We start from the raw sequence: 25,060 nt of genomic DNA on the forward strand, positions 1-25,060 counted from the left end.
AGTGATTCACAGAGAGACTGGCTCAAGTTATTTTTGCATAACCACAAGGTGGGCAAGTTTCATACAGTTTGGGGTTTTCTTACGAAAATGTTGCAGAGCTCTAAATGAGAGAGGGTGCTCTCTATGGTAAAAGGGGCTATGTCTCATCCCTTCCCTGCAGCCACCATCCCCTGAGAGATCCATTCCAGGGGTCAATGTTTCTGTAACAAGAAAATCTCAAAAGCTTTGTTATGAAAAACATAATCTTTACAAGAGGCCACAGGTTCTGGCCCCTCAGAAGGAACCATTCCAAGATGGTAGCTGCCAGCACCTCCTCTCAGATGTCTTTATACGTTCCACAACTGCCAGGAATAACCCCTCCTGCCCCCAGTGGAATAAGGCACAGGAAGGTTAAAGGCCAGCATCAGTAGCCCACGAAAGCTTATGCTCAAATAAATTTGTTAGTCTCTAAGGTGCCACAAGTACTCCTGTTCTTTTTAAAGGATAATAGAATATTTTACATAGTGGTTTCATCACAAAGTGGTAACATTCCCCCCTGTGCAGAGAGTCAGCACAAGACCTAAGTGCTACTTTAGACCACAGCACTGAGCTGAATTTCAGCCAAAGGAGTTCAAATAACTCACAGATTGCACCAGTGAAACACAGCCAGCTCTGCAGCAGACAGCAGTAACCCGCATACAGCTCCCTACAAAACAGTGGAGAACCAGAATACTGGAGCAAACGTCTGTTCTACAGACCAGACTATGCTTCTGTAGTCTTACCTGAAGTACCTATTCTCACACACATACACAGGAGAGCCTGAAACATAATCACTAACATTAGTCATGCAGCTAGAACAAACAGCATCTAATATTCTGTTCCTGCTTCTTGTCTCTGCATGAACAGGCTGGAAGTGTTATAAAGGTAGCATGCACAGAACCACCAGTGGATCACCTTGGATTGTTCTCTAGCAACCTCTCTTATTTCACTGTAAAATACAACACTGATTTTACCAAAAGGGAGAAGAATAAAAAATTAAAAAGAGGGAGGTGAGTAGGTGATTCCTTATTTATTGCAGGGACTTGGGCAGCAGAAAAGTTATATAGTCACAGAACTACTGGAATTTGCCCAACTATCTAAACCCTATTTCTTTCACAAGTCATCAAATCCTCTTTACAGGGACATCCTCTGAATCACATGATACTTTATGCTACTGTATGACCATGCAGGAAATTGAGCTATCCGGGAGGAAACCCAGAGCAGCATGTTTGGTGAAGTCTTGCACATGCAGTTGTACAATGTCAGGCAAAGAATTAAGAGCTTTGGGAAGTGGACATATTTTCCTGAAGTAATGCCCATTATGGATTTTGGCTTTTGCAGCCACAGCCTCATGAGGAGACAGGGAAGGAAGAGGGGCTGCAGCACTCAAGTGATTGTGTCTTGGACACTGTGGCTATATAGAACAAAGACAGGCAAAATTCCACAGGGAACACTGGAGGCTCCTGTGTTTAAAGGAGTAGCATGTGCTTCCTCCAGTTAACTGCTGCCTAACTCCAGCTGGTATAAGAAAGGAGAGGGGCTTTATGCACACCCTTCTCCTGGTTGGTCATTTCCCTGAGGGCCAGTTGCACAACTAGGCTCCTTGCTCAGCCCCAAGCAGTGTGCTAGGGCTAGAGTCATCCCTGAGGTGGTGCAGAAACTAGTAGGAGTTACAGTGGGAAATGTTGAGAACAAGTGCAGCCTAGGCAGTAAGATGCCCAGAGGTTGGATTACCGATGCAGCTTTGTGGAGTTGAACCTCTGACCTTGCCCCCTATAACACCATTGTCCTAGTTACAGATGTTTTAGCATGAGCAGTATTCAGTGTGCTGTGGAGTTTCCAGTCACTGAAATTTATTGATTGGCTACAGGAGTCTTTTGGCCAGCAGACGACAAACATTACTAATCTCTCTCTTATATTTACACTGGCGCAAGGCCAAGGTCTTCAGAGATTGTGATGATAAAGGGGGTTCATGTAGTGGGGGAGAATAGTGTAGTCAGCTGATAAATACCAAGGTGATAAATGGTTATAAATACCACAGATGGATAGTTAGTAGGACACAGCTATGAATAGCTAGTACAGACACAAGGCAGAGGAGGCAACCGCTAGGAATGGGAGGGCAAAAGTGACATACAAAGGGGAGATCAGAAACAATTGGAAGCAGTAGGTCATGGCTGTACTTTAGCTGATTCCAAACTCAGAAAGCAAGCTGAACGCGCTTACCCTGAAGAGCTGCCTCTGTCACACATATATACAAAAGAATCATGGTGCATTGTTCTGGTTTTGCATTGACAAATAGCCTGGAGAAATAGACACCGATGAAAAGGTGACCAGACATCCCGTTTTTAAAGGGACAGTCCTGTATTTAAGCCCTCCTGTAGGTGTCCCAACCTTTTCTTAAAAATGGGCAAACTGTCTCGTATTTTCTGTCTCCCTCCTCCCCCATCACTACTGGTGGGTCTTGCTGCTGACTGGATCCCTGCTCGCCAGCCACCTGTGATGAGTGGCGGGGTCCAGTTGTCGACAATGAGGATTGGTGTGCAAGGCTGGTGGTGGGGCGAAGCTGCAGCACGCGGAGCTGGCCGCTTCTTGTGCTGGTCCCTCAGTGTAGCCTCTGCTGCGTGCTGGCTCTTGGCCAGCATGGCTCTGCCCCCGCATCCCATTTCCTGCCGGCACTGGCTGGGCGCTGCAAGCTGCGGTGGCTGTGAGTGTGGGCTGGTGCAGTGGCTGGTCACCTCTGCTGCCCACCCATCAGCCTTTTACGTGCTTCCCTCCTCTCCCTGCTTTGCCCCTTCACTCCCGCCCCATTCCCAATGCTCCTCCATATCCCCCCAGCGGGGTGCGTCCTGCTCCCAGTTCTGCGTGGAGAATCAGCCCCTGGTCAGAACGCTCAACTCACCAACAGCCTGGCCGGGCAAGCTCCTTCCTTCCACCACTGCCTCTAGCTGGGCCGGCACCCTGGGAAAGCCCAAGACCCTCCAGCTCAGGGCACTGGCCAGGAGGAGCCAAGCTCTGCATGTGCCAAAACCCCACACAGCGCTGGCTCTCTGCCCCTCACCTAAGCTCTGGAGTGGCGGGCGGGGGCGGGAAGTGATTTCCAGTCTGTTCACACCCTGACCTTGCAGGCTCCACAGCAGCCCCCTGGGCAGAGGCTTAGCACCTTCTTCATCCGCCCCTACAGTCAGATTCCCTTGGCCCTGGTGCAAAACGCATCCTTAGGACTTAACCCATTCCTGCCTGCGCTGTAGTTGGGGGACAGGTGGCAGCAGGGTTATGTCGGTGGCCAGCAGCAGCCTGGAGGTGTTAGCTGCCTATTGACACTGTGCAGTCAGGAAGGGACAAGATGCTTCCAGTCACAGGGAGCAGAGTGGGTGGGAAGACATGAGTTCTGCAAAGACTCGGGCCAGGTCATCCCTTCCTTGCTCCTGTGGCTGGAAGCAGCTCCTGTCCCTTTCCTCCTGCACAGTGCTGAAAGGCTGCTGCTGGCCACATTCTGGTATCAACCCTAGCAGAAATTTGGGGAGGGGGAACATGTGACCCTGCGTGGCCCCCCCAACATGTTGCCTTGGGAAGACGTGGCAGCATGTACCAGGAGAGGCGGGTCCATCCCCGGAGCTCAGCCAGGCATGGGGGGCAGAGAGCATCAGGCAGGGTGGGGCGGGTCGGTCAGTCACCCCCCATGTGAGAGAGATGTACGGAAGTGTGTATGTCACCTCTCGCTGTGTGAACCCTAAAGCCTTAAAGATAAGAAGGTAAATAAAAAGGATCCAGCTATACAGTATTTCTTTTTAACAGGGGCTCAGTCAACTTGATGTTAATTTGAACGTTCGTACTGCATAGTTCTGATCGATTGCCGCTGAAGTCATTTGAAGGAGTACTTTTACTGGGTGTCCCATATTCAGCATAGGGAAATATGGTCACCCTACTCTTAATTCCAGATGGTCTCAGATTCCTTTTGATTCATCAGAACAAAATAAAAATAATATGGTAGCTTAGACTTGAATGCTACTGTCTCAGACAAGCAATTTTATCCTTTAACTAGCACTTGGTCATGACATATATTTCAAGATCAGTCAAGAAGGAATGACAATAGTTATGTAAAGATAGGCTAGTTTAAGAAGGAGTGACTGTTAACTTGCAAATCAGATCACATACTTTTCTTTTGTTATTGCAGGAGATTCTGTAATTCAAAAAAAGTTCTGATATGGTACTGTGCTAATCCTAATTTGATCTGTGGAGGAGCCAGAAAGAGGTTAAATATACAAATACTTTCTGCAGTGCTGCATGAGCAAAGGCTAAAAGAGTGGGAGGAAGTTTGGCAAATTGTCCCTGATTTGTCATAGTAGCTAGACCCAGCAGAGTAACACTCATGAATATACCATGGAGTTTCATATGTGTCTGTGCACAAGTTGGTGGACTTTGGTGTGGTCAATTGTATATTAACTCGGGGTCAACTAGATGAACTTGTTGCATGTGCCAGTATGAAAACCTGTCAGAATGAATTATCTGTTTAATAAGTCATTAAAATACAAATGGTGAAGTTCTAAAAAAGAAAAAAAAAAGAGATATAAAAATGAGGACTTAGAGGCTTATGTTGTATTAACCCTTAGAGATATTATTACCTCAGTGATTCAGCAAATTCAAGCCTAACATATCTGCCAAGAGAGTTCAGTGTGAACCAGTTTAGAAAGGTCTAAATAGACAAATGGAAAAAGTTTTCACTCTTAAGCTATCTTGGAAATATATAAAATGAGGATTTTAAAACAAATGGCCCAAATTCTGCTCTTTCTTATAACCTCATTATCTTCAATGGGACCCTTTGTTTACAGAGATCAGTGCACATCACCATATGCACCTTTTTTTTAATTTTAGAAACCAGCTTGACTTTAATGTGCTGGTATAGTGGGGCATGATTTTTAGAAAAATCCTGCTTATACAGCATCCTAGTCATCCTGCCAAGTTTGGTGGAATCAAGTCTAGTCATTTGCTTTCTAGCAGAGGCGAGAAGAAATTTTGACTAATTTATACAGCTTTCCGGGCACAGTGCACTACATGTAATACGTAGGCAGACTGGCAATCATGCATGTGGAGGTTGGCACTTGGGCAGAGTACGAAACTGTCACGTTCAAATGCCTGTTTCTTTGGAACCACTACAGCTGGGATTCAGAGTCTGAAACATCTGGAGACTTCCGGTGGCACCTTAAAGACTAACAGATTTATTAGGGCATAAGCTTTTCTGGGTAAAAAACACACTTCAAGTTTTTTACCCACAAAAGCTTATGCCCAAATAAATCTGGTGGGACCTGGCTGCAGGGCAGACAGCCCGAGCCCCAGGGAGAGCGGGGCAGGGCAGTTGGGGCTGGCAGCCCGAGCCCTGCCCCCGTGAGTGGGGGAGCCGGTAGCCTGAACCCCAGCGCTCTGCACGGGACTGACAGCCCAAGCCCCAGGGAGAGCGGGGCCAGGCAGTTTGGGCTGGCAGCCTGAGCCCTGCCCCTGTCAGCAGGAGAGCCGGCAGCCCAAACCCCAGCGCTCTGCACAGGGCTGGCAGCCCGAGCCCCAGGGAGAGCGGGGTCGGGCAGTTGGGGCTGGTAGCCCGAGCCCTGGCAGTCAGTGGGACCTGCAGCCCAAGCTCAGTGGAGCTCAGTTGACCTGAGCGGTCAAAGGGGTCCAGAAGCAGGAGCCCCATGGAGCGCGGAGGAAATTTAAACTTAAATCCTGGGAAATATTCATTTTTAGGAGGATTTTTAGGTTCACGAGATTTCACAATTTAGTGAATGGGGTTCGCAGGCTGTTAAAGTTTGGGAACCACTGCACTATCGGATTATGTTGGCATAATACATCTCTGTAGCTATGCTGCTATATTCCACATAGTGTAGGCATAGCCTAAAAGTCACTGGGAATAGCTGGGGATCAGAATCTTTTGGGATAAGGTCATAATAAGTGTCTGAAGTCACTCAGCCTTCCTCTTCTAGTTTAATGAGCTGGAGACTATGGAAATTTTCTTATGTAATTTTCTCATTTTGAATGCGTGAAGAGATGCATGCTAGTTCCCCCGCACTACATGGAGCCTGAAGATGACGACACTTCTTGCTGGGAAGGTAACTTCCCCTAGATTTGCAACGTTTCAGATGTGTGCTTTTTTAAATGGCTCACTGGCTTTACTATGCATTTAGAGCGAAAATTCTGGGTAAAAACAGAAAGCTACCAAGATTAGCACTTTTAAAAAGTCAATGCTGGACAATTATATTAATCCTGAAGGGGTAGCAGATCTATAAACTCGGGGGTACAATTTTCAAAAGGGCCTAAGGGTATGTCTACACTGCAGTGAAATAACTACAACTAACCTGTGTCAGCTGACTGAGGCTCGCAGGGCTGTAAAATTGCAGTGTAGAGGTTCAGCCTTGTGGGGTCCCAGAGATCAGGCTCCAGCTCAAGCCCAAATGTCTACACCACAATTAAATAGGCCCATAGCCCAAGCCCCCGGAGCCTGGGTCAGCTGAGATGGGCCAGCTGCAGGAGTTTAACTGCACTGTAGACATGCTTTAGTGTCTTAGGAGATTAAGTTTTATTGAAAGGCAAGAGGATTTAGGCTCCTAAGTGCATATGTCACTTTTGGAAACAAGACTTCAGTTCTAATGTCAGGTGCTTTTGAAAACTTTGCCGCAAGTTTCATTTCAGAAATTAGACTTGCGAACAGGACCACAGAATCCAACTAATGCTCAGCCAGGAAGGCCATATTTGTTACCATAGTTTCAGCTATCTTAAAGCTGCTCAGAAGTTCCAAATTCCCTCAGCTGTAGATGCTTTTTATTAGCACATCAGCATTAAGACTGTATTGATTTGCTGATTCTTAAAATAAATTAGTTGCCATTTTCCTGAGTCTGTTTGAAATAAAGAGGAAATGGCTTTAGGCAGCCATCTATTGTTTTTTCCCATTCCTTCCTTCCTTTTGTTCAGGGAAGCAGTGTAGTTCAGTGGATAGGATGCCCGATTGGGAATCAGGAGACTGGTTAATTTCCCAGCTCTGCCAGTGACCTACTGTGTGACCTTGGAAAAAAAATCACTTAATTGCTCTATGCCTCAGTTTCTTCACCTGCAAAATGCAGATAATAATTCTTTCCAATCTTTTTAAGATCTATAGATTTTGCCAAAAGATTCATGAACACAGTCATGGGGTAGTGTTGTGAGGATGGGGGCTGCCAGGTTAAATGCTATGTACATGACAAATCCTGCCCTTGCGGGCGGGGGAGGGGATGTACAATGCTGAACCTTATGCAAGGATCATTGTGCACAATGGAGCTGTGTTCTGTGACAGTCATTATGCTCCAGCATATAGACTTTTGGTCATGGGGCCAGAGGTTCTAATGCTCCATATTCCCCTTGCAGAGATGATCTAGAGGAGCTGTAGGAAGCTACTGCAACCCTGAAGTTTCAATAGAGGCCATGAATGGGCTTTGAGGGAGGATTTCTTTCCCTTGGCCCTGACAGAACTCTCCAATGCCCAACTTACCGTATTTGGCCCTGCTGTATATACATTTGGTTAGAAGATTCTGTTGCAAACAAGTTCTTGCTCTTACAAAGTCACTTCTCATAATCTATATCCTTATTTCTGACACGGCCCTTTCTTGACTTTAACAATCACTTACCTCATCTGGGTCCAGTGGTCCAGACTGAAGAAAACCCTCTCTCAGACCCTTGATTGTAAGTCTTTCAATCTCCTTGCTCATGACTTCATCTGGTTTTATCTGTAGTACAGTATGATAATTGAAATTGATAAAGAGAATGATGTAGAATATAACATTATATATGATCTGACTGCAATTTACATTGTGCAACCAGAATACTCAGAGGCAGGCACACAGAGCTTCAGAAATAGGGACCATGCAGGTGAGGAGTGAGAAAACTTTTTAGCAATAAGAAAAACGAATAACTGGTCTTGTGTTTTCAGGACAGCCTCAGCATAATCATGCTATTTAGTTCTTTCAACATAATATCGTGTTAGCAATCTTAATCACTAGCATGTATTTTTGCTTAGAATGCAAATGCATCAAGAACATTTGTGTTATCAGTACCCATGAAATGTGCTGGGCTAAGTAAAGTGTAGTCTTCTAAAATTTTTAAGAGATATTTTGTATTGTATTTGAGATTTATGTAATTATCTCAAAAAACTGAAAATCTATCAAACGATACTACACCTTCCATCTGTGGATCTCAAAGCACTTTACAAAAAATCATCAATTCAGCCTCACAGCACCCTGTAAATTAGGTAAACATTGTTACCCCCATTGTAGAGAGGGGGAAACAGAGATGGAGATTTTTATAGTGACTTGCCCAGGGTCAAACAGCAAGTCTGTTGGCAGAGCTAGGAATAGAATCCTGATCACCCCAACCCAGTACTGCAACCACAATACTGTTGTAACTTTCCTATATAACATGATAAACCGTGCAAGATCATCAAAGCTTGTCATCGTCATATTGAGTCCACATAAGCTGTTCTTTCAGTGTACCAGACATTTACATGCATAATTCCTAATACTGATAATTTGGCTTATTCATGTATCTCTGCCACAAATTTGAGGAGAAAAGGTGAATTAGTGTGCTGATTGAAATGTTCAACATTATCTGTTTCCAGGAGACGACAGCTATATTTAATATATACTTTCTTAGCACATTACACAAACACAATGGAGGTTCCACTTACTACCACCAGGGCTGAATTTGGCCCAGTGATCTTAGTCCACTGCAGAGCTTACCTACAATGCAAGTTAAGGCCAGAACCTGTAGTTTACTGATATTTTAGCTGTGTGCACCCAGTCATAATGTTATTTGAATACAGCATGTGGTGCTTTTCATATATTAATTTCAATATGCTTTATACACATTATCTATGTTGCTGTGTTAGAAGGGATGGCTGAGTCGGTGTTTCTGAGGCTTTAAAATCAGACGTGAGAAGAAGAAAGAAGAGTAAGGTGTCTGAGCATAGTCATCATCACCCATATGAGAGAAATAAGTCTCTAAAACCCAGCTACAGTCACACAGCAACACATTAAACACTGCAGAAATAGAAAAGGAGTGTTCAAAGGCAGACTGTTTAGACAACCCCATCAAATATTTTATTGCAATTCTCTCTGCCATTTGAGTTTATATCCTAGTATTATTGGGATATAGAGTTTTCTTCTTATGTTTCTTAAAAAAGCTTTGGGGATTAATGAGCAAAATTACTCACAGAGCCGAAGTTAAAAATTGCATCATCAGTGACTATTTTCTCTCCACACAGTAAACACTCTGGATCAGGGACGTTTCTGAGAGGGAAAAAAAAGCAATTTTAAAAGTAAAACTCTTGGAAATGTCATTGCATTTGGGCAGCTAGTCAATTAAAACTAAAAACTCATATAAATTCATACTTTGGGCCACATTCTCCTCTCAGTTTTATTGGCGAATCAACTGGGTTGCACGAGCACTAGTGAGAAGGGAATCTGGCCCTTTGCCTACCACCGCTGAGGGGAAAATTCAAGCCTGATAATTACCGTAAATTATTCTAGAGATTGTTTGGGTCCACTCTGCCTTAGAGCACAACTAATGCAGTGTACAGACCAGGCATGATTTGGAACTGTTTGCAACAACCAAGCGAAGCATTACAAATATATATTAGCGACAGTTTAGCATCCGTGGAAAGGAAGTGGAACGGTAGCCCTGGAGAACAAAGTCCTCTGTTTATCCATAGCACAGGGATAGCATGGGCACTACAACGTTCTCCACACAGTCATGCAAATATGCGTCTATCCTAGCACAAAGGGATAACCTCTGGGGTACGGAGTCAGGCTGCCTTCGTGCCTCTTCAATCCCAGCCTCTCTGCTGAGACTGAGGAGGAGGCCATTTAATGTCAGTTCTGACAGTGGTTTTTAGAATGTGGACATCTGTCTGGAAACTGGACGGAGTCCCAGACTTGTTTTGCACACCATCAAGCAGCCATTACATGATAAATGCATTTGATAACTACCAGCCTGGATATGAAGGGTGACCCAGAGGTGAAATCTTCTATTACTAGTCCATTCAACCTTTCAGTTCCCCAAGGTAAGGGTTGGCATTGGTATGCATATGGGACATGTGGGAAGATGAGACTCTAGTCATCCTTTCCTTTTCTTGGGTCTCCCACAAAAGTACCATCAAACTTTCTTAAGAAGGAAAAATATCTTGTCTTTGCTCAGAAAGCAAGGCATTAAAAACAAATCACTAAACAGCTCCCCCTGGGCCAAAAAAGTGTCTGTGATTTTATGTGCAGCAGAGATGCTGAAGAATAAGTTTCTCATTCTTCATGACCAGAATATCTCCACTTATGCCTACAGAAGTCTGGACTGCTGTCTAAGCATTCACACCCTTGGTGGTGCCAAGAAGCCATAAATTCTACCAGATTTAGCAGGCAGCTAACAAACCAGGTTTTTCATGGCCATTCCAGATTTGGGTTCTAGCCATGCTGAGCAGAAATTAATAAGCTGTATCACGAATTTTCTGACGCCTGTGGTATCCACCATGAGACATAGAAACATGAGAAGGTTGGAAAACTGTATCCTGTACAACAGAATTGCCTCATACGCAAGTCAATGATCACCTTTCAGTTCATTGTTGATTGGTTATGTGTCCTGTTGTCACTATCATTTACAAGACCACGTGATAAATTAATACTTGGGTTCTAAGAGCCCCATATCCTCCTTTTCAGAGTTCTGGTGTTTGCTTGGAGGTTTCTGAGAAAAGTTTTTCCACCTATAACAAGGCTTTGAAAACTGCAGTTATCCATTTTTAGGCCATTTTTGCCATTTCAAACAACACAATCGAGCTCCTCTAAGAGACTGAACCTGACCCATCGTGGAATCTTCACAATGTTTCTGTCTCTCTGAAAAAGATGCCAATGCAATTAAAATGAAGAATATATAGTACAGCATGCTCTTTGGATCCAGTTTCCCTTTTGGTTACACAGGTACAATCCCACTGACTTCATGTGATCTATGTGAAATTCACAGGGGCGGGTGAGGGGAAGTCATATACAGCTCTTAAAGCTGCAGAATGAGTTAAATATATTCAGCAAATGACAATGCAAGGCATGGAAATAAGAGCTGTATATGACTTCCCCTCACCCGCCCCAGTGAATTTCACATAGATCACATGAAGTCAGTGGGATTGTACCTGTGTAACCAAAAGGGAAACTGGGGGCACAGAGCATGCTGTCCTATATATTCTTCATTTTAATTGCATTCTCTGGCCAGAAAACAGATACTGGGTGGTGAGGGGGTGGGGCGGAGAAAGATTTTCTCTGGCTCCCCTTAATCCCCACCTCTTCCCTTATATAAATCACTGGTTTACTATTGTTATTAGACAGAATTAGAATTGAAACCCTAGATCCAAACACACACGCCAACTTTGTCCAAATTTGAACTGTGTTTGAGGCCCCTTTCTATAGCACCATCCCAAGACTGAACCTGACTGCCAAAACAAAATGACATCTTTGCATTCTATAACCTGTAATCAGACAGTGAACAATTTAAAACGAGACTGACTTAAATGGGTCAGTGAAAAACAACAAGGAAATAAGGGGAATGCGATATTGTGAGAAGCCACATATTTAGGCTTTGAGTAACAAAAATTCTATATTTTGGACATTCTAGTGAGGTGGTCATATTTGAAAACTGGGGCTGCAATCTAATCAAACAGGAATATTTGCTTTGGAAAGAAGTATAGATAATGATGCAATTTTTCATGTAAATAGAAATTAAAAAAGAAAAATCCCCAGTCTTGATCAAGTCATGGTCTTTGCTTCATACTAATGAGATATTTTAATCATATTTATGTAAATACCAATTCCCGAGATGTAACAAATTTAAAATACAATATTCATTCTCTTTCCCTCTCTCCAAGTATGGACCTCAAAAATAAAAAGTAATATTAAAACCCCACAATCTTCTATAATAATTTGTACACATGAAGATTGTATTAAAATACTCTATTCAATATTTATGTAGGCTGAGATTTTGAAAAATACTCAAGTCTCATTGGCTGTCAGCCTGAATGAAAGCCAATGGAAGTTGTGCTCCTAAATCATCTGGACAATTGTCAAAATCCCATCCTGAATCAATATCCAGTTCAAAGCATGGCATCATCTAACCCCTTACGGGATGCTGAGAAATATAAAGTGGTATCTTAATAAAAAAAAACTACCAACATAACCATAACCAACCCATAACTCTCACTCACATGAGTAGTTCTCAAGTATAAGGATCACTTCAATGAGATGAGATTTGTATGACAGGGCTCTGATATCATATCTTTTTTTCAGACAGTTTTGCAGATATTGGATCTAGTTCCAGGTCAGTTTTGCTCATGAGGGCCGTAGTGACACTACCTAATCGCAGTTACTACGTTCAGTATAATAGGATTACCTTAATAACCATTCAACGCAGGACATGCAGTAGCTGTGACCACATGGCACCTGTGCTGGATTCTCCAGAAACATTTTGCATAGAGGACAAATATATTTAGAGGAAACATCAGCCATATACTTCTCCAGAGCCTCTCCAGAAGCAGGTGAGCTACTCATAGCTGATGTATCAATTCCTGATGCGAAATCCTCCAAATGCTGGGGCTCTACAGTGTGTTCTGCCATGAAGATGGTCTAAAGGCTTCAGTCTAAAGCTGTTCCCATTATTCGTATACAAACTTCCATCTAAAAACTTCAGACTCGTACGTGATAATTCTGAGAATGCAGAAAAGAATACATGAAAGTGTGTTTTGGGGGTGTTTTTCCCCCTCTGAATTCCTTATTGTAATGATGAACTGCAGTCAGTCAGTCAATCAATCTAAAGTATAAGCACTCAGAGAGGAGAAAATATTTCTGGATTACAGTGGGAGCCTGATTATCTAAACTAATTTGATAATGGGCCATTTAAGTATAAGATATATTTGGAAAAATCAATAATATACTGTGGAATTTTACCATGGATAAGGCTGCTGTACTATTTTGACCAAAACTGAGGTGTGAAACACTTTTCACTCCTCAGGGCTTGTCTACACTACCGTGCAGGGTCGATCTAAGATACGCAACTTCAGCTATGTGAATAGCGTAGCTGAAGTCAACGTACTTATATCTACTTACCGCGGTGTCTTCACTGCAGTAAGTCGACAGTTGACATTCTCCCAATGACTCCGCTTACGCTTCTCATTCTGATGGAGTACCAGAGTCGACGGTACAGCACTCAGTGGTCGATTTATCGCTTCTCTACTGGACACAATAAATTGACCCCTGTTGGATCGATCGCTGCCCGCCGATCAGGCGGGTAGTGTAGACAAGCCCTACGTCATGCTAAAAGAATAAAGAAGAGACATAGTTGGGTAAGAACAAGGCTTAAAAAAATGTTTTCCTTGTGAAAGGGGCAGCATCATGTTGATTTAGGACCCAAATTTCACTTTTATAAAGACAAGATTTCACAAAATCTAAAAGTCAATAGAAATATTTCCGTTTTTTTTTAAATTTCAACCAATGAAAAATGTGCATTATTTTAATGCATGACCATTCAGAAAGTGAAACGGATTTGTCTGGTCTATTTTATGGGCGGAACAGCATTCTACAAATAAACAAATCAACAGGAATGAAGAAAAAGTAAATGCTTTCATTTTTTCATTCTTAATCATCTAAATTATTTCATAATACAGGTCATGATTTTACAATTTTTATTTGCAATCCAACAGTGCCCTTTTATTAATATTTTTTAAAATGAAGGGATACAGCTCTGAGGTTTAATGGATAGAGTACAAGGGTGGAAATCAGAAGGGGATTGTGTTCCCAGTTCCACCACACACTTATTCCTTGACCTTTTGTAAATTACTTCATCTCCTCAAGTCAGATTTTTAAAAAAGTGTTTAAGTGCCTAAAGATGCAGACAGGAGTCTAGACACTTATCTCCCATTGATTTTAATGGGAATTAAGCATCTGGACACTTTTTAAAATCCCATTAGGCATCTGCATTTTTAGGCACCTGAATGCCTTTCAGAATCTGACCCCTAGTGCTCAGTTTCCTCAGGTGTTAAATGGGATTGATAATGCTCACCTACCTTTGCAAAGTGCTTTGACACCTATGGATGAGAAGTCTTCTATAAGGATTATTATTAGTGGTATTCATTTTATAAAGAAAAGACATTTTCACCAGTAGAGAAGCCAGAAACTCAAGAATGAACATTGTCTAAGTGGTGACAGCACTTCTAAACAACAAACACCACAGTTACAGAAAGAGCTACGCTCAGCATTTACACATTGGCATCTCACCCTATAAACTTGCTGATTGTAGAGACTAGAGCCTCAGACAAGCCTTTAAGGGTATGTCTACGCAGCACGTAAACACCCATGGCTGGCCCGTCAGCTGACTCTGGCTCGTGGGGGTCAGGCTGCGGGGCTGTAAAATTGCAGTGTAGATGTCGGGGCTTGGGCTGGAGCCCAGGCTCTGGGACCCTCCCGCCTCACAGGGTCTCAGAGCTTGGACTCCAGCTCGAGCCCGAATGTCAAGCACAATTTTACAGTCCTGCAGCCTGAGCCTGTCAGCTGACACGGGGCAGCTGCAGATGTTTAATTGAAGAGTAGACATACCCTACGTCTGGCTCAGGATTCTTCTTCAACATAACTCCTCCAGTGATAGCCTTGGAGGGCACGAGCCCCTCGGGCAGAATAGCAAAAAGCAAAACTAAAGACTCATAAGGTGGCTCCTTCAGTTTTAGCAGCGGGCTGCACTTCCACTGCTCTGGATTTTGTTTGACTGTTTCTCAGTTCCTGTATCTATCTCAGACAGTTGATATCATTTCAGGTGTCATTTTCCTTGCCAGCTACTTTTCTAGGTTCACACACTCCCTTTTGTAAGAATGTTACACCATCCATTCTTATTTTCTAAATATAAAGGCTTCATGTGTTTTTTGAGAATATGATCCTTATTACCCCATCCAGCTATAAATATTAAGGGCCAAATCCTCAACTGGTATAAATCAATATAGCTCAATTCAAGTCAATAAGGTATTATCCAAAGCTCTAGGCACTGTTGTACCACCGATCAAGACCTCTGTGGGTTTTCGGTCAATTTTTTTTACTACAAGACCAGCAATTTTGACAAATTCACATTGCTGTTATTGGCAGGATGTACACAGCAGTAAAAGGCTTTTGAAGTGAGCTGACTTTGTATAAAATTAAAACCACAGAACAACCTAATTTGCTGAAATATCATTAAGTGTCTGTGCTAAACCCACAAAAGCCAGGAAACTCTAAGATGAAAGAGGAAAACTACCGATAGACCATGCTTTAAATCACGCATCATGCCCAGCTCAAGCAATACTTACAACCAGGAATATTACCCAGTGCTCAAGACTTCTGCAACACCTGCTCATAAAAGGATTAAGTAAAGACATCTGGGACTTTTTCAGCCTTAATTTTAAATTTCCCGGGTTTTATGGTTTTAAGTTGCAATTGGGTAAACTGTTTCAGCACAAGGGAGCCGAATCAGGGAGTGATGGGGCAGGTGCACCAATGAGGAGTTCCAAGGCACCGAGCCTCAGTGAGGAGCATAGTAGTTATGCCATCGTTGGACAGGGTGCAGTTTCCCGATTGATTGGCAGCAGCACTTACACTCGAGACTACGACAGCCATTAGAAAGCTCTTTGCACCCTATATAGGGCTTGGCCACTCTCTTGCCCATTACTTTAACATACAATTATAGTTCCTTTGGATAGTGTTAAAAAAATTCACTGCCAAGTAATTTAGATCTAAAATCTGACCCATCCACCACGGGATATCCTGCCTTGAGGAATAACACCTACATTCTATACAGCTTTTCATCAGTAGATCACAGAGCTTTACAAAGGAGGTCAGTATCATTATCCCCATTTTACAAAGGGAGAAACTGAGGTTCAGAGAGGTGAAATAACATGTCCAAGGTGACCCAGCAAGTCAGTGGCAAAGCCAAGAATAGAATCCACCTAAGTCCCAGTCCAGTGCTGTATCCACTAGGCCAATGATACTCAGACCACAGAGGTTCAGGAGCCAAATTAGCAATCATCATTACCCAAAAGAGCCAGAGTAGTGAGAATTCATTGTTTCATTTACTATTTTATATATGTTTTCTTGGTTATTCTAAGTATTATTATTTTATCAACTACAATTAGTTAATAACATAGTAAAAGCATCCTGATTTAATTATTAACCAATCACACAGTGTTTTAATATCATGTGTTGCAAAGAGCCACAGGAGACACATTGAAGAGCCACTTGTGGCTCCTGGGGCCACAGTCTGAAGTATCACTGCACTTAGCCATTAAATAACATGGAGGTCTTGCAGTAAAAAAAAAAAAAAAAAAAAAAGATCCCCCATGCAGGAAAGGTGAAATTTGAAGGATCTAGCACTGTACCATTGAAACAAACAAAAAACCCACCACCTTTGCAGTCTGGCAGGCAATGATCCCAGGAGTCTCAATATTCATATGTTTTAAAAAATCCTTCTGTTTTGAGGAATATTTTTTCTCAAAGTATTAACTGCTATTTTTACAGGACCGGCACAAAATAATGTCCTTCTGCTCCCTCTGCTGTTTCTGCTACTGCAACATGCAAAGAAGCCGTAATTCAGAAGCTGTACACATTCTTTTGGACACTGCCACAGACACTGGTGAATAAACAAAAAAATTGCATCATGTTTCTTCAGTAGAACAGAGGAACTCAGGAGAAATCAATATTTTTCAAAAGTAAAAAGAGAAAAATGTTTTTTTAAAAAAAAGCCAACCACACATAGCTGAGAAAAAAGCAATTGGCTGCGTCTCTCCAAAGAGTGACCCAGGTATACAGGATCTGCAACATTTCTACAATCAAGGATCCACCCTCAGGAGTACACTGATTTATTCTTTTCTCTGTTCAAGTACATCAGTAAAATTTAATTCAGCAGGAGTTCTAAATTTTGTTATTGTTATTTAATCAATGCTGTTATCGTGCTAGGAAATATATAAACACAATTGTTGAAAAAATGTCCAGTAAGGATTAATAATACCTAACACAAAATCTGCTCTGTTTAAATACAAGCTGTAGGTAATGTTTTTCCTAATTTTAAAATACAGATTGTTCCCCTGACTCTCCCCACAAATTGAAAATATAATCAGCACCATCAGAAGAAATATGATATGCAAGAAGAAAAGAATAATGTAAGAAGTGGTTGAAAGATCTATATATAATAAATAATAATGTTTAAGGACAACTTACCAAACGGGTTAAGAACTTAAAATTCTAAGCCTATCACCAGCAAGAGGAAACACTAAGTTCAATTTCTCGCTAAGTGGGATTCCCCTACATCACATGTTTGTTTTTTCATTACAAGCAGCATGCCTACTTTTTTGCCTTTGTTTTGCACTGCTTTCTTTTAATCCTTGTACTAGGCACAATACCAAACCATGAAGAGACCTTTCTTGTCCCAAGCATTCTTCTTTGAGTGCATATCAACTATAAAATCTGATACGGGATTATGGTTAATAACCTAAACAGTATTTTAATGCTCAGAATAAAAAAAGCCACATTTTATTGAGAAGACTACTCAGAAATATAATGGGCAACTCCGATTTTTTGAAAGTACTATTTTTCTCTATATTAGTTTGCTGTTATTTTAAATGTAACACCTATAAACATGGTGACAGGTTTCAGAGTGATAGCCCTGTTAGTCTGTATCAGCAAAAACAATCATGCATCTGATGAAGTGGGTTCTAGCCCACGAAAGCTTATGCCCAAATAAATGTGTTAGTCTCTAATGTGCCACAAGGACTCCTTGTTGTTTTTACCTATAAACATGAGCACATTGATTTTCTTACTCAGTATTTCAGAGCCTGATTTGGGTTTGTGCATATATAGGGATAACTGAATATCTGAAGATATCCATGATCAATACTCATCTGTTTAAAGTAAGCAAGAAAACCAGGTTGCAGACTGCCTACTTTCTTTTTATACACAGAACAGGCTTGACAAAATATTCTAAAGTTAATTGATTTAGCCCCTTGAGAGCTTTTTATACTGTTAGTATTAGAGTGGAAAAGTAAAATGAGAGTTAATAATGTGTGAGGCTGTTTTAATCAAAAATAGCTCTCATCTTGTAGCACACCCACAGCATGAACAAAAACATATTAGAAAAAAGCCGCATGACACATCACACATGCTGCAGGTGTTTCTGTCATGTCCAAATCCTACTGGCTGCTGCTGTTTTAAAAAATGTGTTATGCTTCTTGGACAGGTCTGTGAATTCTTCAGTGACCTGTACAATGCTGAACACGCTGTCAACACTTTCCAGATAAGAAATAATAACTAGCTGTGCAGATTCAAAAAGCGTCTAACAAAACATGACACACAAATCTGCTTGCTAATAATGACATTTTACAGAGCCCCCGTCATTTGCAAAGATCCTAAAGTGCTTTACAAACTACAGTATAGTCACTACACATCTTCAGTGGCGTGAGGTGGCCACTGCTGAACCTAATCAGCAAGCATTCATCGACAACGTGTGTCACTGTCTGTGTCATGCCGCAGCTGCACAAAGGGCTGTCACGAAGGCCCCAGTGATACTGGTTGGCTGCACAGAGACCTTTCCCGATTCAGAATATGTTCAACAGGGACCATTGGCGACGGTACAGGTCAAAACCAGGTGGACAAATTGTGGGGTCGGCGACAAGGGACTGGTTGGGGATTATAACAGATATCCATTCCTCTCGCCAGAGTGTTTCCGCCCTAACATCCTGGCATGGCGGATGAGACCATAATTGGTGAAGTGACGGCAAACGTGCAGCTGGTGGTTTAAAAAGGTCATTGTGCAGTGGCAGGCTCGGGTTGGCGCGTACTTTCTCCAGTAACTCGTCTGATATGAGGAGGAGCAATATTGCTCAGAACTGGGAGCCATGGGAGTGGCGTCAGACGCAGGGTGCCAGAGATGATGTGCATGGTGGCATGTAACTACATATCCATCAGTTTGGTGTGTAACAATCAACTCCAAACTGGTGCACAGTACTCCGCCACCGAATACGAGGTGGCAAGAGCTGACATCCGCAAAGTTGGAGCACAAGTACCCCATGACGAACCTGCCAATTTGCTAGGAAGGTTGTTATGTGTCTTAACGTCAGCTGCTGTCTTCTTCAGGTGGGCATGATAACTCAGTGTGAGGTCTAAGTTCAGACTGGTTCTACTTCACGCCTCACCTTCTGACCATTCAGATAAACATTCAGTTCTTGGGTTGCACTGGTGTGGTGAAGATGGAACAAACTGGAGACTGTTTTTATGACGCTTGGCTGGAGGCGCCAAGTCTTACAGAAGTCAGCTAACTTTATCATGTCCCGGTTTAAGGTGGCACCAAACTCGTGAAACGTCCATGCCTGGGTACCGCAACAGATGTCGTCTGCGTAAGTGAACTTTCATGACTGTTGCTGGCAGGTCATTGACGTAAAGGTTGAACTGGTTTGGAGAAAGCAGAGAGCCCTGGGTTAATCCATTGCTCTGTTGTCTCCAAGCACTTGTCTTCTACCCCATATGGACTCTGAACTGCCTATCGCGGAGGAACAGTTCAACAACACCTGTGACCCAAGGTAATAGGACCTGTGATACCTTCACGAGCAGGCCAGTGTGCCATACCATATCGTACACTGCTGTTAGATCAATGAAAACAGTGCCCGTTTTCAAGTTTCTCTGGAAGCCATTTTCAATAAATGTGGTCAGCGCGAGTACTTGGTCGCATGTGCTACGGCCTCGGTGAAAGCTGGCTTGGTCAGGGCGCAGAATTCTCTCCATGTATGGGTAATATGTGCTGTAGGACCAAGCGCTCCAGTGCCTTGAAGCACACTGACAATAATGATATGGGACGATAGCATGATGCTTGACTTGGCTTGACTTCACAACTGAAATGCAGCCAGTCACCTTTCAGGTGCATAGTTGCAGTTGGATGAACTGTTGGTACACGCACACCACACAGCACAACAGTGGTGTGGGGAACATTTTGACCAAGGACAGCATGTTCACTATTACTCCTACAAAAGGTGTAAACAGAATACTGAATGTTCACGTCGACCATTTGTATGAAAGATTTTCAAACAGTAAATGGCATGGAATTCAGTTTATATTCCTCAAAAGGATAAAGAGTTAAGTTATTCCTTCCCAGATTTGTACCTAAAGTTCTAGAGAGCCTGCACTTCATATTTCAAATCTAATGCTTATTCCACTAACAGTAAATATTTCAGTTGAATATTGTCTTCTTCACTTCCTGTTATATGTTTTGCAGTGCACTGTTAAAAAAACAGCTGTATTCCATGCAAGAGATGTCTGCAATTCAGTGTTTGGTGAAATGATTCCTATATATACACACGCAGATATTGTGCAAAAGCATTTTATGAGCCTTCAGGCTAACAGACATGATATAATTTATTAAATTAACAAATCCTGATAAGGATTGTTTACTTGAAAAATAAAGCCCAATATCAAAGACTGTTACATACAATTAAAACATGACAGTCTCTCTCAAATTAAAAGGCCATTATGCCACTTAGCTTTCTGATATGTAAACACATTTTTTGTTATTTACAAATTTTGATGCTTCTATATAAACTCATGTCCCTCAAGCATTAATTTTCACAACTTTCTGGTACGTGATTTCAAAATTTTCCAGTTACTCCCTATCTGACCATCTGGAAAACCTTAACTGTTACTAACCATTCAGCAGAGAATGTGCCACTCATTTGCTGAGCTAGGTCCTAGATACTGCGAGTGAGATTCTCTGTTCCAACTAAGAGGTGCAGTACAGAATTTACAGGACGGGGGAGGGGTAATTAAGGGGTAATGCATCCTGATTCTGGGCTGCTCAGAGGGCTTGGGCAGTCTGCAGCATATTTTGAACAGCCTTATGACATGTCTTCCACTGTTTCTACACCAGGAGAATCTTCCCTGGCAGGATCCAGGGCTTTTAGAGCCCCTTTACACTTCACCTAGCATAGTGAGGCTGATGCAGGGGTGAGGAACTTACCCTAGGTACTTAGATAGTATGGTGTGGGACCTGCTATAAAACCTCAGCAGACAGAGAGGTTAGATAGAAATATGTTTAATTTAAAACATAAACCCATTTTAAATAATTTTATCCCATAAAAAGAGATTGTGTGAGATGTAGCACTGTATATTTTAGTATCAATTTGTATGACAGAATATAAATGAAGAAAAATACAGTTATAAGAACAGTATCTGATAAACAAAAATACAAGGAAAATAAAATTGAGGAAGGATATGTTTTAATAAGATATTGCATTTCAGTGGGTCCAACTGTTTTGGCACAAGGCAATATTTCTCTATTTCTTTTTTTAAAAACGGTGTTCCATTTAATTTCATCTGACTTTAAAATGTCCTTGCAGTATTTCTGGAAAACTTTCCCTGTCCCACCCTAGTGTCAATGCAAAAAGTTACAATTCTAAAATAATTATCTTATAAAAACAGATGCTGTTAAATATAAGTAAATGAAACATTCCAAGTCAACCTACCTATGAATGTTAAAGTTTGGAAAGAATTACTAAGCAGCTAAGAATACATTTTTTTAGTGAGACTGAATATGCAATTTTTACTCAGCAGAATTCTCCCAAGGAAGTTAACAGCCATTGAGAAAGAGCTCTTCAGAAAATTCTTCCATTGTATCTACAAACTTTTTACAAGATGCACAAGCTGTATTTGAAGGCCACCACTCAATCCAAGTCACAGAGTCTAATGGATACTGGTATCTACACAGACAAAAGAGAAAGCTCATTAGTACATAAGCAGTGAAAAAAAGATAAAAACAAGAGAAAATTCTAATATTAAATGGATTCCTTTGTGCTTATTTTCCTCTGTTTTAAATGTGGACAGCTGAAGAAGTGTATTAGCATAAAAACAATGGGTAACACAAAATGGATTAAACAAGTCCTCAAAATATTGAATCAATTACAATAAATGACATGACCAAAGGTGTACAAGCACTTTGCCACTTTTGATGAGAATGAAGCATGTCATGCTCTGGAGAGAGCTCAGCACATTCTGTTAATAATTTACTTACTTGAAACTGAAACCAACTGTTATCTGAAAGGCCTCTTTTCCCATGATCAAATACTGATTTCCTGGATTCAGTTTAACATCAGTACAAGTCTTCTTTTTAACAAAGGTGATTTCAGTGTTTTTTTGGGCAAAAGCCTCTCCTGGAGTTGAAGGGAATGCAGTTATTACATTGGAAAATTTCACAGAAAAAATTATTAGAAAAGCAGCTGGCTTCAATTTTTTCAGGGCCACACATGTTAATTAGGCATAACATACTGATTTGGTTTTACTATTTATCACAAGAGGGCAAAGCCAAGCCATCCATTAGCCACTAACTATGTAACAGGGAAATTCAGATAAATCAAAACATGAATTTTCAGCCCTTTGGAATCAGTCTAGAAACATTAAACAGGTGGCAATCTGACTTCCAAAAGCAGCCTTGTACAAATCAAATGTGTTTACCAAGATAACTGCAGATGCAAATGGTAAAGCATGAGAAGACATGCAACTCCCACTGAATTGCTCAGCTAAATCTATGCCAACTTTGCTGCATCCAAATTCTACTTTATAAAAGCAAATATTATTGTTTCCTTTCCTTGAACCATTGTCTGCTTGTTTTGCCTGCCGAGATTGTGAGACCCTCAGCACAGGTGCCCGCATAAACAGCAGTAATAATAACAGTTTTAATAAAAGCGTAAATACAGTGAAACTGGTGAAAGACACTAGCTTACAAATATCAACCCAAGAATCTTCAGATTCATAGAGTACAATTATTCTCTACCTTTATTAGGAGACCACTTAGCACTGATTTTTGTCTGCTGCTTGAGTGGTCACTGAAGGGAGTTTTCATTGTAAACAAAATAATTAAATACATTACAGTTAGAACTCTCACCTGTTTTATAGAGATCCAGAAGAGTTGCAGTATACTTAATAAAACTACCTTCTTCACTGGAGGACAAGATGTTTACCTTATAGACTATAAAGAAAAAAAAAAGTTGCTACTGTTTCAGGCAGAATTCTTCCTTTTGCTTTGCACGACATCCATACTACAGATGGATATTAGGGCCATCTGTAAAATGTATTGTTTGTCAAACTGAAACTCTTATAAAGCTAATCAAATCTCATGTTTCATCATATCAACTGATTGTCCATGGATGGATGCACAACTAACGTACAGCATTTCACAATGAAGTGCAAGGTTTTTCCCGGTTGTCCTCTGAAGCATCTGGCACTAGCTACTGCCAGAGATAGGCTAATGGACTTAATAAACCAGAAAGGTAGTTTCAATGTTCCTAGATATTTTCCAGAAATCAACACAAATACACATACAATGCACCCTAATTCATTAATTAGGAGGGTTTCATTTATTTTTTGTATTACAATGTACTGCTATTACTTTACAAGGACACTGCATGTTTCGCACTAAAGAATGCCAAGCACTTCAAACACACACACTTTTTTAGTCACAATTAAGATTTTTTTATGCTGCAATTCTTTAGACTATTCACGTCACAGTATTATTCATCCAATGTCATTGCTCTAAAACTGGACTTGATTGTAAGTCTCCATTGCATCTAAATTCATTCAGACCTCGGCTACTCAAAACTATGTCTGAATTTTTAACCAATCATTAACAAACAAGCATTACAACAGTGTTTTTATTAGGCTAATAGTTGAAGTAATTTAAAATTTCTGTAGACATATAGACCCAAAGGACCTGATGTAATAATTTACGCATATTCAAATCCAATGACAAAGGATTAGCGTTGGGGAAAAAACTGATTGTTTTTGCCAGTAACAGAGAATATGTGATTTAACATCTCACTAACACTTGCACAGAACTGTGCTAGCTTCAAGCATATTATTTTGAACATCAACCTAGCACGGATTTCCATAACTGAAGTGGCCAGGATTTTTAAATCTGAGAACTGCCTTATAGAACCATGCTATAGTCTAGCAAGAGGGTAAATGACAGGATGGTGTGGTTAGCATATTATCAGAAAAAATACCAATTTCACACGGGTCAGAAGCCATGCTAGAATGCCTCTAGCCTAAAACATGGTTAAAGTCAAAATCCTTAAAATGGTTCTGATCCCAACACTGACAAGTCTTTAAAAAACAAAATATGTTTAAATAATTCTGTGGGACATGTTCCCTCTTTTTGCATTTTGGGGATAACCTTTAAAAAGCAAACAACAAAAAAACAAAGTCTATGTGAGAAGAATGTTAGGGATTACATTATCTGCTTTTAACCAACAAATTACAGGAAACTCAATTATATCTGATGCTTTGTTCACAACTTGCCTTACATGTGCCTAAGTATTAGAACACATTATACAGCACATCAAATAATCACTGTTCAGAGACCCTTACAAAACCCAGAGAAACACAGTGTATGTGTGTGGGCGAGTACATTGTCCTCTGGGATTGGTGTAAAACTGTGCTTCTATTTTTGATTACCATTTTTAATCGGGGAAAGGTTTCTTGCACCCTTTCCTGCTTAGTTTGGCAGGCAAAATGAGAAATCTGGGTGTTGTATAGTTTCAGTTCTAGTGCGATGCTGCTTTTTCACAGGAATGAAACAAGACTATCACAGCCTGTAACAAACCCTCAGCGCTGCAGACATATCTGAAATGGGGTAATTTACTTTGCAAAAGTTAGCTGAAAATAACCAAGGGCTTTGATTTTTAATTCTGAAAAAAATGTGTTTGATTTTAAAGAATACTCAGTGAAAGATATATATTGAGGTCTGTCTTTACTCCAGTAGACCTACAGTCACAGTCTATGATAAAGTACTGGAACCAATCCTGAGAGGTATTCAGCAGCCTCAATTCCTATTGACTTGAGCAGGAGTTGAGAGCCCTCAGATCTTCTTAAGAGACAGGCAGCTCTTCAAAGATTGGGACCATTAACTCTATGTAATTTCCACAGACATTGCCTTTGTCTAGGTTGAATTATTTTAA

General features: G+C 41.2%; 2 protein-coding genes across 6 annotated transcripts in view; both read right to left on the reverse strand.

Annotated features, from left to right (window-relative positions):
• Nucleotides 1-12,609, reverse strand: part of TRAF1 (TNF receptor associated factor 1) — a 58,126-nt gene extending 45,517 nt beyond the window's left edge. The window contains exons 1-2 of the mRNA XM_084650430.1: nucleotides 12,451-12,609; nucleotides 7,665-7,763 (exon numbers count right to left, since the gene is read on the reverse strand). Of these exons, the coding sequence (XP_084506556.1) occupies nucleotides 7,665-7,763; nucleotides 12,451-12,462 (111 nt within the window). The 5' untranslated portion in view covers nucleotides 12,463-12,609. The remainder of the gene's footprint in view (nucleotides 1-7,664; nucleotides 7,764-12,450) is intronic.
• Nucleotides 12,610-13,169: 560 nt separating this feature from the next.
• The window catches only part of C5 (complement C5), a 56,909-nt gene continuing 45,018 nt past the window's right edge, over nucleotides 13,170-25,060 (reverse strand). Inside the window, exons 39-43 of one of the 5 annotated variants that reach the window (XR_014714342.1) lie at nucleotides 22,990-23,073; nucleotides 22,120-22,258; nucleotides 21,575-21,808; nucleotides 16,478-16,701; nucleotides 13,170-13,370 (exon numbers count right to left, since the gene is read on the reverse strand). Coding sequence is in view for 1 of the 5 variants with exons in the window: in XM_084650428.1 (XP_084506554.1) it covers nucleotides 21,679-21,808; nucleotides 22,120-22,258; nucleotides 22,990-23,073 (353 nt within the window). In the remaining 4 variants the exon portion in view is untranslated. Of the gene's footprint in view, nucleotides 13,371-16,474; nucleotides 16,702-18,124; nucleotides 19,512-21,306; nucleotides 21,809-22,119; nucleotides 22,259-22,989; nucleotides 23,074-25,060 lie in introns of those variants that run through there. The other 4 variants (XR_014714343.1, XR_014714341.1, XR_014714344.1 and 1 more) reach the window with 4 other exon arrangements.

The sequence above is a fragment of the Lepidochelys olivacea genome, assembly GCF_965140295.1.
Source record: "Lepidochelys olivacea isolate rLepOli2 genome assembly, chromosome: 16".
In the NCBI taxonomy this organism is placed as follows: Eukaryota; Metazoa; Chordata; order Testudines; family Cheloniidae; genus Lepidochelys; species Lepidochelys olivacea.